General features: G+C 30.6%; 1 protein-coding gene across 1 annotated transcript in view; it reads left to right on the top strand.

The window, feature by feature from the left end:
- The window catches only part of LOC118193001 (uncharacterized), a 75,566-nt gene extending 62,130 nt beyond the window's left edge, over positions 1 to 13,436 (top strand). Inside the window, exon 7 of the mRNA XM_035364030.2 lies at positions 6,820 to 13,436. Within this exon, the coding sequence (XP_035219921.1) occupies positions 6,820 to 6,981 (162 nt within the window). The 3' untranslated portion in view covers positions 6,982 to 13,436. The remainder of the gene's footprint in view (positions 1 to 6,819) is intronic.
- The last annotated feature ends 692 nt before the right edge of the window (positions 13,437 to 14,128 follow it).

The raw sequence follows: 14,128 nt of genomic DNA, 5'->3' as shown, positions 1-14,128 counted from the left end.
ATTTGTCATTCGGCGGTCATGCCATCTTCACAAAGGGGGGTGTTAACATCACACAAAGAGAAAGCTCACTTAAAAATATGGGAAATAGAAATGCATTTTAGGTCCACCGCTTAGTGGAATGGCAAAACAGCTGATTTGAATGCATGTTTTTATTCTTTAGGGTATCATCTTTGTTGATTTCAGATGAGAGAATAGGGAACGCAAGAGAAATTTTCCCCTTGGGTTTGGATAATAATAGGTGGTTTTCGAATTAAATTTTCACGGTTGGTGAAAGAAAATATTTCTATCTTTCAGAAATGCAACATACTTTTTTAGCCGAGTCGTAATGTTAAAATAAATTTCATTTTTAAAATTTTGGTGACTGCCTTTGATTCCCTTCCATCCCGCACGAGCGTCTTGAACAAAGGTGTGCCATCACAAAAGGGTTAAGAAAAAGTGCATTATGACCATCATATGCAAATCAGTATTGTAAGTTATAAACATTCATTTCTTGTGAACAGCCCAAATGGACTTAAGGGAAAACTAGACTGAAACCAAATGAATCATTTTTTTTTAAAGGAATACGAAAAAATGTATTTATGTATTAAGCTGTGTCTATTTCACAACCTAATGGCTGTTTTTGGTGATTAAATATGTTTTCAATGTTATCAGATCTATGAAAGAGTGTTTTTAATTTTAGACCATATAAATTCTGCTAAGTGAGGAGGCAAGTAACTTCTCTGGAACTAGTTCTCAGGTGTTATTCAAACATTTTATTTTCTGTTGTTGAGCCTATGTATGCATTGTGTATGTTTTCATTGTGTAAAAATTGGAACATTCATGAACTTTGCAAAATAGTACATGGCTGGAAATAAAGCATTATTTCTGTTTTCATTTCTATGCAAAACTAGTGAATGTTTGAGGTAAAATGTATTAAAAATTAGCATGAGACAAGTGTCTTCCTCGGGATTCTTAGGGGGGGTTACCAACAAAATGATACAATACATGTATGCATTTGCTGTAACTGGTGCCAATTTGGTGTTAAAAATATAAAAGGAAGCCATGTTCATCCTTGCTGAGATGACGGAGACAAAATACCACCACCAGGAAGAAAAATAAGTCTCATCTTTCTAGAAGAAACCATAACAGCTTCTATGGTTGGTTGAATGCTTCTAATAATCAGAATCAAGATGCCTATTCTACGATCACTGAGCCCATCAACTACTTGCACAAACAATATTGCCTCAAAAAAAAAAAAAAAAAAACAGTATTGCATTCCGCCTACAATTTAATGGAGAAAGCCATTCTGTGGTCCTCTGTTGGTGGATGTGTGGGTCCATTTGTCTTTATTGAGAGTAGACAAGGCTTCAAGGAGCTTTAGATCAATCACAGTACATACAAGTGATGAAACTTAGTGTACACTGGCTAAAGCTCTAGGAATATTCTTCAAACATTTCACTAGTTCACCGCATTTGTTATTCAAAAAAAAAAAAAAAAAAAAAAAAAAAAAAAAGGCACAAAACAGCAAGTCCAAAACGCAGTTGCTGCTGTGTTGTGTGGAGGAAAATAGTTTTTTTAAAGGGGAAATTAACGTAGGAATTTATAGCTAAGAAAAAGATATGGAATACCATTGCCTACAACTTAAATGCACAAGAAGAATATACGAAAACAATAGAGAAACAGATAAGAGTTGAATTAAGCTTACTTAAAGTCTCTTTAAAAATAAACAATTTATAGGTATGATTAATTTCTGTTGCAATCTAATTGCAAACTAAGTTTTTTTCCCACGCTCAAAATAAAACTGTTTTCACACAGTTTATTTTAGTTATTAGAAAGAATATATTCCTTTCTTTCTTTTATTTTCTTTCTGTGAAAACGATATATTTAAGGAAAATAAATAGAATTCATTCGTTCAGTACAGTATGATCGATTGCTGCTGCATTCTTGTGCGATTACTATCACACAGGTATCAAAATATTTTATTTTAAATAATTTATCTTATAATTAACGTGATAGAAAATAATTTTTCAGTATAACCAAAGTTACAATCATCTAGTCTGTATTGTGTGATTAATTTGTATTGCAATTTTTGTCATACAAATTAGTAATACCTTTTTTTTAATTACTTTAGTGTTATTTTAATTTCTTATATATATATATAAGAATTGCTTGTTTTAAATATTCTTCCTTCTCAAAAGATTTAAAGTTTGCAAAGAAACAATTATTTTTTAATACTAATAGATTACAAAAGTACTATTTCATGAAGAAACCCTCAGTCCAGGGTTGCCACGCTACCGGGAAAAGTCAGGGAATTCCGAAATTGACCAAAAAAATTCAGGGAAAAGTCAGGGAATTTCATACAACGATCCCGCCAAAAAAGACAAGTTTTGCGCCGACGTCGGAAGAGATCACTTTTTTGGTGAATTGTGTATCACGTGAGTGTCATTCGGGCAGCTGGCATAGAGCCAATTTTCGCAGCTCCAATTTGATTGTCTTTTTAGAAAGGCAAGCAAGTTTCCCGCAACTTTTGGTTTCCAGTAACCTCGAATCGCATGTGCAGTGCATGAACTAAAGAAAGTACCTGTTCTCGTATAAAACAAAATGGGTTTAATCCTAGTATACGGTACCATGAAGGTTACAATTAAAAAAATATGTATTGTAAAGAAGGAAAACCTCTCTGCAACAGACGTGGCTCGGTTCCATCATAGCGGGAAACAGCTGTGCATGTGTGATATATCTGTCGGCGAAGCTCGAAACCGGTGTCGAAGTTCGAAGGTCACGTTTTCAAGAGTTCATAAAATGAATATCGTTTAAAATGTCTTTAAACTCTAAAGGAAAAGAAAATATTTTTTGGCGCAACTAAATTAATTCATGGATTAGTTATTTTGACGGGAGAAAAATAAATCTACGAAAATCCGTTTTTAAAATTATTGCGAAAAATCCAAGAAAAAAACGTTCTTTGATAAAACGTTTCTTCTTGGATTTTTCGCAATAATTTAAAAACGGATTTTCGTAGTTTGTTTTTTTTTTGTCAAAGAACGTTTCTTCTTAACACGTGTTTCTCAATTTCCTGTACAGATCGCGGAGAGGGAAATTCTGGCCGTTCCGTCGTCAAACCCCTTGGCAAATTTTCCCTCCGCTTTTTACATAGACGTTCTTTGGTCAGAATAATCTCCATGTATGGTACAGCGGGATTTGGCGACATGATGATGAGCAGTAAACGGGTCGTTTTGTTCTTTGCGACAATTTTCAAAATCATGCGAAGGCCGTATCGTATACTAGGATTTTACTGCAAAATCTTTTTTCTTTTCTTTTTAATAAATACCTTGTCATTTTGCAGTAAAATAAAAAAATAGTAATCAATCATCTAAGATAACCATATATATATTTATATTCGCTAAAATATCGTTGATTATTCTAATTGAATTTTTAAGTAATTATCTTTATTTTTATGTTATTCATATCATTTAATGTTGCTTCTTCCCTCTAAATTTATTTATCATTAGTAAATAATATCTCCAAATTTCAGGAAATTTTCTCTGGCATAATCCTGAAATTAATTCTAGCAGTATGATGACATCACGAAATTTAACGCACATGTTTTTTCCTTATTCATGCTGCGAAATAAATATAAAATACCTCAATTTAGTAAAAAAATATTGTTAAATAGATTTCTTTCTTTCGTTTAGCTGCAGAATGTCTGCAAAAAAAAAAGCCTTATTTTTTTCCAGATTGGGCAGATTCTAATCTCAATCTTCAGTGGAGAAAACAACTCCTATTATAATAATATTTGTGTTTTCAAGTGTTAAGGTGCCTTTTAAGAAGACACCTCACACAAATTAAATTTACCTAAAATCTAACCTAACTTTTAGCATTGCGTTGTGATTTATAAGAACCGGATTAGCCTCGTGTTGAACTGGGGATGATCATGAGTAATAATAAAACGTACAGTTGTTATCCAATGTATATATCTTAAATTTTATTAAGTTTTTTAAGCGGAAAAGTAAACAAAATTATCAAGCAAAGTGTACGAAGAATAATTAAGAATAAATGTCCTCTTGGATTTATTGAATAATTAAGTGAATTTGCTACACAGTACAAGTAATACCATAATTAATTTACCTCTTAGCACAGCCAATGTACATTACGCGGATAGACTGGAAATTTCTCGAAACATACCTGGAAAACCTGGAAAAGTCAGGGAATTTCATTCTCCTCTTTGAGTAGCAACCCTGTCAGTCTTATAGAATTGTTACTTTATAACACAATACAATAATAATGTATCATTCTGCTAATAAATTTTAGTACCTAACAATACGTTACACAGTTATAAAATATGTATAAAACATTTAGTAGCCAGATCTGATTTAAGAATAATGCAAGTAAAGTTCAAAATTAGATTATTATATGTCAAATAATCACAATGGATTTTTAAAAATCATGCCTCTTTAAGTGTTAAAATTTTTAATAATTTCATTTTTTTCCTTTGTAAAAATAAGGAATTTAATTCAAAAACAGTGTGACCATTTATTTTCATATGGTAATTCAATCTCTTTAAGTGTTAAAATTTTTAATAATTTCATTTATTTCCCTTGTAAAAATAAGGAATTTAATTCAAAAACAGTGTGACCATTTATTTTCATATGGTAATTCAATATGCACCTTTGCTCAAAGCAATTATGAAGGGTTTTAATTAAAATTTGTGACCAGTATGTCATTTTAAATATAATATATTTGTTATTAACAACTAGTTTTAAATCATAATAGAATTATGCACACACACACACACACACGCACATGCCAAAAAAAATTGAGGGCCTTCAGATTTTATATTACAACCAAAGGGGCGTTTTGCCTGCGACGGTCGAGTGGTAAAAGCCATCGAACACTGGTAGTTTGGTCTAGGGTTTGAGTCCCAGCAAACGGGTTGGCTGCATGGGCATTTTTGTGTTTTTCTTCACGTTTAACATGGATACGAGCCAGTTTCCCTTAAAAAAAACCTCCTCAGGACATCCCTCCCTTTCCACGTAGTGCCTAATGGTAGAGCACCTAATAGTAAAATATAGTTTATAATTTTAATATTGTAATAATAGTTTATAATTTTTTTCATTTTTATTTTACAGTCGTATGAATTTCGAGTAATAATGAACAACATTCCTTATTGTGTTCACAGTATTATTCGTAAGGCATTCCACTGTTAAATTTCAAGATGAATTTAATTTTTGCTGTACATAGATAGAGTACACTCTTCTCAGAAGTCTATATCAATATTAGCTGAAGATTATGTGCTAGATAAATACTTATTATCATCAACATTTTAAAACAATATAGTTATATAAATATATAATTTCAGGAAAAGTATAAATAACCATTCTATCAGTAGGAATTGCATTCTAGTTTTCTGAATGTGGCTTCAAATACTCTCTCAGTCCGTCACACATTAAAACTATAAATTATGGCAGTCTAATTGTGTGTAATAATAATTCCTTATTGTGTTCACAGTATTGTTCATAAGGTATTCCACTGTTATATTTCAAAATAATTTTAATTCTTGCTGTACATAAATTGAGTACACTCTTCTATATTAACTGAAGATTATGTGCTACTTATTATCTGCATTTTTAAACTGTATAGATACAATATATATATGTCATAATAAAAGCACAGGAAAAAGTCGAAACACTGTTGATGCGTAGTTATCCTAAATTGAAGAGGAAGTAATCTGATTGCGTCGTAAGCTAATGAATGTGTTGACTTCGTAAATAAAACTTGGCAGTAGAAGCGATTTTAATTCCATTTTTATTTCCAAATGACATATGTGGCCACAGATCACTTGGCACTCTAGTTGTGCCTTTCCACTCAAGATTTACATTTTTATATATTGTTAAGATAGAAAGCAAGCCAGCGAAATTACATCTTAGCAGAGTAAAGAGCAAAGCTGAAGTGCGTAGTTATGAAAGATGGAAGCACGCGAAGAGAAAAGTTTTGGTTTACAATTCGGTGATTGGTCGTCAAGAGGCATCTGGTATTAACGGTTACGTAAGATCGCATGATTAATTTGAATGACGCAATGCAGAGAAGTTATTACGATTTTAGAATAAAGAGGAAGAATTAATGTTTTATAGTTTAATCTATAATTTTGATTCATATATATTTATCTTACATATATATATATATAATTTCAGGAAAAGTATAAATAACCTTTCTTTCAGTAGGAATTGCATTCTTGTTTTCTGAATGTGGCTTCAAATACTCTCTCAGTTCATCGCAAATTAAAATAACTATAAATTTTGGCAAATAGGCTATGAAAACATCTGGAAGAGCAAAAGCATTGTCATGTTTTCTATCAATTCGCCGCTGATGAACGACCATGTTCTTTTAAATACAAAAAAATTAGCGGCGAAAACACACACGTCATCATCTAGTTGGAACGCCAACTGCACAAGCCTGATTGACAATGTGGCAACATTTTTTCCCGCGCTTTCCACAAAATCCGTACTCACAGAAAATGGGATGTTGGGCTGACCTGTTTTGTGTGCCAGATGTAACTGGGCACACGAGCTGCAGCCGACTCTCGGAACATACAATAAGCGTCCAGGGTTGGTAATTTTGGCTGTTTATTGGGAGTAATAGTTTAATAATAGTTTTTTTTAACTCTGCAGAAAAATGTTTTGAAAACTATTTTTCTGCGGAGTTAAAAAAAAAAAAAAACTATTATTGCTGGATTAGTGTTACAGTAGTTTTTTTTTAAACTGTTCAAATAGTTTTATAATTTTAATGAGAAATGTTTATTAAGGGAGGAAAATCTTTTTTTTTTTTTTTTTTTTTTTTTTTTTACAGAAACAGAAAATCACGTTTTCAGATGAAGATAAGCGGTTACAACGCAAGCGTAGAAGACAGGGTAAGAAAGAGGAACAGAGTGGACTTTTTGTTTATGAAAAGATGATTAAGAAACTTAACAACCCATCGGAAGAAGATGAAGATGTAAATATATTAGAATAAAAAAAGTGAAGGTGCTAGATTTTCTTTAAATTTGTTTCTCATGATTTCAGATAATAGCCGAAAAAAGTTTATATAAATTTTTTGTTAATTATATTTATTATTATAAAAACTTATTGGGGTTTTAATAATAAATATTCCAATTTCTTTCTGAATTTTTACGATAGGAAAAAAGGGTAAGATACAGAATTCCCTTACTATGCTTTTATATACAAGAACTCTTATGGTAAATAAGGGTACTAATTTATAAAATTAAAGTATCTCAGTTGTATGCAGATAGCTTTTTGAGTTATAAAGTTGATACTATCATAATGAAATAGCTTCCCCACCCCAGTAGCAAAACACTTGTATCATTACGGAAGCTTACATAACTGTTCTCTTTTTAGCAAAACTAGTTTTGCCAAATTTTAGCATTTCATACATATGAAAATGCTTTAAGCCTTTCTTTGTAGTTAGATAGTAATCTTTGAAGCTTATTTTTAATGATATTTTATTAGAGCACACTTTCAAAAGTTGCTTATATAATAATTACAGGAATACTACTGTTTTAATATCAATGAATTCTATTATGTGATGTTGATGTGAGAAAAATATTTACTGATCAATTTGAAAGCCGATGGCCCAGAAGGTCCTGTATTATCAAGAGATGGGCTTAAGCACTATTTCAATTGAGGACATGAGAATTGCCACAGAAAAAGATAAGTTAATTTTGTGCAAAAGATGGTAATATTTCTTGTGTATCAAGTTTCATCACAATGATTAGAATTTCCCTAATAGTTAAAAATAGTAATAATAGTTGTGTATATAGAATATTGGATTTAATGAGATTAAATGAGAATCACATGTATTTCTTTGGACAGTGTCAGTATAAGATTTTGTGTAAGTTCTTGACAAAATTCTGTTTAAAACAACATGCCAAACAAATAATTATTTAGAAGTCAAACAACAAAAATCAGCATTATATTTGCAAATTTTCCCAGGACTAGTTTCGATGGTTTTTACTGAACCATGAACCTGAGCTGCCAAAGCGTAAATGAACGAGATTAGATATAGTGATAAATATAATGCTGATTTTTGTTGTTTGACATCTAAATTAGAATTCTGGTGTTCAAGATTTTTATATGAAAATATTTAAATAAAAAAAAAAGTAAATCTCTAATAAAAATGGTTTGTTAAAAAAATTTCACTTTTTTTTTTTTTTTTTTTTTTTTTTTTATGTGCAAGTCTTGTGTATTTGAAAGTGTTTGGGGGAGACAGACAGCTAAATTAATGATAAGACATACTGAAAAATTTTGTTTCTTTTGAGTGCAGTAGTGGAGCTGTACTGTTCTCATTACTTGTTGGCATTTCCTGGCATATAAATATCTTTTATATGGGGTTTGAAATAATATGGTTGCCTTTGCCATCTAACATTTTCACATACAAGTAATGTGCCTTCTATCTTTGCAAAGTCATTGTATAAGTCTGTTGTTTGTGTAGCAGTATTTTGTAGTATGTGGCTGTTAAACAAATATGCACTCAACCAAAGAACTACTGAAAGTAATTGATCTTTTATAGTTGTATTTCGATGTATTTGTTTGGCAAAGGTCTAAAAATTATCTGTCATTACATTCTGCATGTGTTATGTCATACTTAGCTGCTAACTCTATTGGTTGTACTGTGGGACTTGCAGGTTTTCATCGCATTTCCCAATAGAATGTGGAATCTCCAATTTTTTTTATTTTTAGGTTTTACTAAGGAAAATGTTTTCCAGCAAGAAATAAAATTTATTGAAAGAATGATACTTAAATTGTGTAAATTCTATTCTCCTGTGATTTTCAAAATAATTTTTGTGATTTAAATTTTATTTTATCTGAACTATATTTTAAATTACATTTTACTGACCTTATTAAATTTCATTTTATCTGAGTTGTCTTAATCTAATGTGACCATTTGTAGATTTTTAGGTGAAGATTCAACGAATGTTTAACCACTTTGTGTTTATTTTACTTCATAATATGGTACATTACGAAGTTTTTTCTGATAAATATGATGTACTTTAATTATTGATTTAATTTTCATGTTTAAAAGTGCTTCAGTAAATAAAATCTTTTCTTTCCATATTTTGGATTTCTCAGTATAAAAGTGTAAGAAAATTACAGAATAAAATCTGGTTTTTCATGTATCAAGGTTAGCAGCTATGACAGTATTTCCTTGTATATGTTTTTGCTAAATGAAAGTTGGGGTTCTAACAATATGCAGATTTTAAGATAGGTTGTGCCTAAAGGATATACTACAAGTTACTTTAATTAGCAGAAGCATTTAATGCTTTAAAATTCCATCAAATTTTTCTGAGCTAGTAGCATGCAAGTAGTCCTTTGAAGTAAAGACTATATAATCCATTCCTTTGTATATACTGTATTTTTGCTAGGTATAATTGCTCTAATGATTTTCCATTGTTAACTATAAATAATCAAAGAATGTCTAGGAATTGATCAAAAACCATTAAATGGCATAAATAACTTTCCTGTTACCTCTGTTTAAGTATTAATTTACTTATTATAACAGTGGTTTGCTGCATTTGCAGCATCTTACATTAAATCATAATTGAAACCCTCCATAGCACTCTTTTGGAACCAAAATGTAACCATCCGTGGCATTGTAAATAATGGTTTTTATAAAGCTAGTTGTTTATTGCTGGTAAAATTAATTTCTGTGCCTTTATACAGTTTAATATTGTTGTACATCCAGGTTGTTTGCAGTTACCATCAATTGTGTATTCTTTGAAAGATTTACTTGAGATGTCCAGCGGAAGTTAAGCCTCCGAGATTTGCATGGGTATAACCATTTATCATTCTTGGACAGCCATGATTTCTGTGCTTTAGTAAATAAAGTCTAATAACATTAGTCTAGTATATGCCTTGTCTAATGCATTTTCCATGCAAAAAATATTTGGATATTATTTTTTCTCAAAAATTTGTAATAGAAATGAAGTTTAGGAAATATGTTCGAAAATACAGTATTTTAGAAATTGTATAAAAACCAAAGAAGAGCATTAAAAATGTGAGTGAATGATGTCCATTGTTTGTAATTATTGGTAATCCAGAAGTAGTGACTGCAACGAACAGTCTTTTCTCTTTGTAGTTTTGTATGGCTGATCAAGGTGGATATTTTTGTGCAATTCCTAACCACAAAGTGTCTTCCATTATTTCAAAGCTTGCTGAAGTTTAGAGATCATAAATAATTGAAGTTTGCTGAACTTTAGAGATCTAATCTATATGTCAGTGAATGAATGTCAGCTACTGCATATTTTTTATAAGATTAAAAGTATAAATGTGCGAGAGGTGTGAGTAATGTATGTTAATTGGTATTTAATTTTACAGTGTGAAGTATATTATATATGTGTATCAATTTCATTTGTAAGGAGCACACTAAAAGAAGCAATTGAAGAAAAGTAGCAGCTGAAAGTTACTTGATTTGTATATTCTGTTTATTATATATTGCTCTGATATTTTTGCTAAGTGTAATTAATGTTAGTTACGAAGGGTGGGAACCTATAAAGTATTTTTAATTTCTGGAAAGTAAGCCTGAAAAAGTAACCACCTTTTTGTGGATTTTAAAACATGCATGTTGCTAATAGTATATTACGGTGGTTGTGAAATTTAGTCTGATGATTCATCAAACAGACTGAGAATTCAGCAGCAGGGGACATAAAGATATTGATTTATTTCAAATATTGGAAACTTACATGTTTGAAATGTGTTCGCTTTTCCTCTAAAAATCGGTAATAATTATGAAATTGTATTTTAAGCAAGTTTTATTGTAAACTTTCTAATGTATTTATTTTTAGTAATCTTTGGCAGAATTTCAATTTGATTGTACTTATTAAAACTGTTGGCTCAAGTTCCACTTCTGTGTCAAATTTGGATAATTCAGCATTATTACTTTATGAGATACTTTCAAATCCAAGATTTCTTACCTCGTGTAACACCTCCCCCCCCCTGTTCAACGCAGAGCACTCTGTGTTGTACTGGCTAGAATCTCTACCTAGGCAGTCTTGGTGACGGGGGTATATAATTTACGAACTTGGTGGTTCCCATGGTCCGTGGGGTGGATCCTATATTAACTCGTCATCGGCCGGGAAGTGTAAGTTCTCATCCACCAGGGTATTGGTAGCCAAATAGCATCTGAGCCTCTGAGTGTCCAGTCACTGCTGTCCTTGGTATTTCATGTAAAGCCTAAGGAGAGGAGCATCCCATATAGTGCTGGCAGGTAGCCAAATAATGGGCAGTCATCGATCCTCATTCACAATGCCCACCCCACCGTGGTCTCTGACCTCTGGGACAGTGGTTCTGGCAGGTTTAGTTTAGTGGTGGGTTTGTTAAAGTGAGCCTAAAATAGTTGCTGTCCCGCAGATGTGGGACTCTGGGTCCAGCTGGAATGTCATACCATCTTCGGTGGCTATTGCTGGTTCGCCAGTTCCTGTAATGTCATTCAGTTGACGAGGCAGGTATGTGTTCTGTTGCCTGTTACCTCATGTAAAAAGAACATACGTAATATCCCATCGATCACTAAGTAGCATGATTTAGCACCAATTGGATGACAGTGTCCTTTAGAATTTCCCAGTAACAACTGGTGATTGTTATCGAAATTTCCGTGTGCATTCGATGCGATAATATGTAAGTACCAAGAGGATAATTTATTTTTGAAATCTAGCGGTTTTATTTTGCCCAACTATGTATTACAGGAATGAAATGTGCCTTTGTCATTTATATATATATATATATATAAAGCTATGTATGGATTCTGTTAAAATGCATTCATTAAAATATCTGAAACTAAAATGAAGTAAATAAATTATGCTTTTCAAGTTTGATTTGGTGTAGAATCATTATTCGAAATGTCATTTTTTTTAAAGTTCAAACTGTAACCAACAAATTACCTTCACTTATATTTGTATTTCATTAAAAAAAACATTATAGAATTTTATGTGATATTAAAATGCATGGCATAAAAGATGAAGTGTGAATATAGTAAATTATCTGCTTATGGTCAAACAGATAGTAGATTATGAAGGGAGTTTTATGAATTCTTTCTGTAAAACATTTTATAAGCTATGTTGAATTTATGCAAGTGGAGTAAAATTTGAATTAATGGAAAGAAGCATGAATGTATCCTCTAGAGTGTAACTGTATTTTCTATTTTTCATAAATGTTATTTAAAAAGAACTTTATTCATTGAATGCATTTTTCAAAGTATTTTTGTCAACTGTAGAGAAAGTTATTTTCTGTAACATTTAGAATGTGATTAGCTGATTTTTTTATGGAGGTCATTAATTATGTTCAAGTGTAGTACATTAAATAAATGTTTAAGTATGATGAGGAAGAGGCATATAACTTTCTTGTTCTTAAGAAAATCTAAAAATTCATGCATTAATATCCAAGAAAGACTGATGTTTAGGCAACTGGAAACGAGAATTCTTATTTTTAGTTTATAGGATTAGCAGTCAGGAATGTATTAAAATTCCATAGGTACTTTGTAACTTTGAGAAGAGTTAAATTTACAATTAGCAATATAAGTTTGCATTATAAGTTTTAACTATGATTAAATAACTATGATTCTAACTTATGTATGAATTCAGGTTCATGGAGTTTGTATTAAGGCTCTTGGTACTAAAATTTCCTAACACATCTTGTCTTAATTTTTTAAACATCTACATATATTTATCATTTTGTTACTGATTTTCTAATTAATAAGCTGTTGATAATCATATATTTGCTCATCAAAGTAATATGTAGTATTATAATCCATCTTTAGTGAAAAGTTATTAGGTGTTTTGAGGCAGATGTGTTTTAACTACTGAATTTTTTAAATTGTGTGGTCCACACAAATGTCAGGTAGCCCTGGAATGCTTTACCAGTAACAAATGAAGTTACCAAAACTAAATACTTAATATTCTTATGAGAGAAAAATGAGATTTGGGTTAGAAATACAAGCTTTTGGATCTAATTTTGCTTTAATTTTTTTTTTTTTAGCATTCTTTTTATCATTTCATGGATTGCTTACTTCATTAGAACTTATCTTCTGTGGCAGATATTCAGGTCAACAGTAACTAGGATTGCTCTAAAATACATGCTATATAAAAGTGTATCTTAATTTGTGGGGTAGGTCAGGGATCATTGGAATAAAAATAAAAATATTAGTTGAAGACCTCAAAACCTGCATTAGATTACTGTTTTAACAGTGGAAAATTATTCTGTATAGCTATTTTTATGTTCAAGAGAGTCTCTTATATTTAGTGTGTGAATTAAAAATCACATATTTAATATTACATCTGCATATCAAATTGTTAAGTTTCATTATTGACTAGTTCAGTGAATGATTTTTATTTAAAGTAATGGTATGTGTAGATAGATGTTGTAAATTTGATTTTTTATTTTTGTGTAAATTTGATAAATAAAAGCTTTTTGACTTTTGTATTATGTTTTCGGCTTTTCTTTCAGTTCATATATAGTTTTGTGCATACTCTTCCAAGAATGGTTCTTAAAATTTGTAACAGTTTGATTTTATGTAAATTCTAAAGACTGTGTTAAATCAGTGGGCTATTAAATTTGTTAGAAATATATTGATTAATTTCTTAAATCTTTTTGGTATTAGATATCCAGTATTTCATAATACTAATGATCATGAAACCTCATGATAATAGAGAAAATTAATTCTTTGTTTTTGTTTAATACCATAATTGTTCAGACTGTCCTTTGACTTACAGAAGCTCCTCACATCACTAAGTATATGCACTCAGTAATAAAGATCTTTTTTAATATAGTACGGAACGGTCATATTTGAACTAAATTTATTCACTTTTACATGCATTAAAAAATTATTTTTAAACTATATCCAATACAGATTGTAATAACAGAAATGTCAAATATCTTATTTTCTGTGACTGCTTTAATTTTAACCTACTATAAGTACAATATAAAATAAGACTAATAATAATGAATAAAGGTTTTAAAAAATAATTTATTAGATTTATGTTGAAACTGGAGTCAAGGTTTTCCAAAATAAAAAGGGAAGAGCATAAAATGTATCCAAAAGCAATATTTATAGTATTCAGTAACAAAAATGTTTCGATTAATACGTGCTTTAAAGATACAGATTTTAAAAGTCT

The sequence above is a fragment of the Stegodyphus dumicola genome, chromosome X1 (assembly GCF_044657685.1).
Source record: "Stegodyphus dumicola isolate Sdum_Otavi_A_Nest chromosome X1, ASM4465768v1".
Taxonomy (NCBI): Eukaryota; Metazoa; Arthropoda; class Arachnida; order Araneae; family Eresidae; genus Stegodyphus; species Stegodyphus dumicola.
The sequence above is the reverse complement of the archived record's forward strand: the minus strand, read 5'-3'. Positions and strand labels throughout refer to the sequence as shown.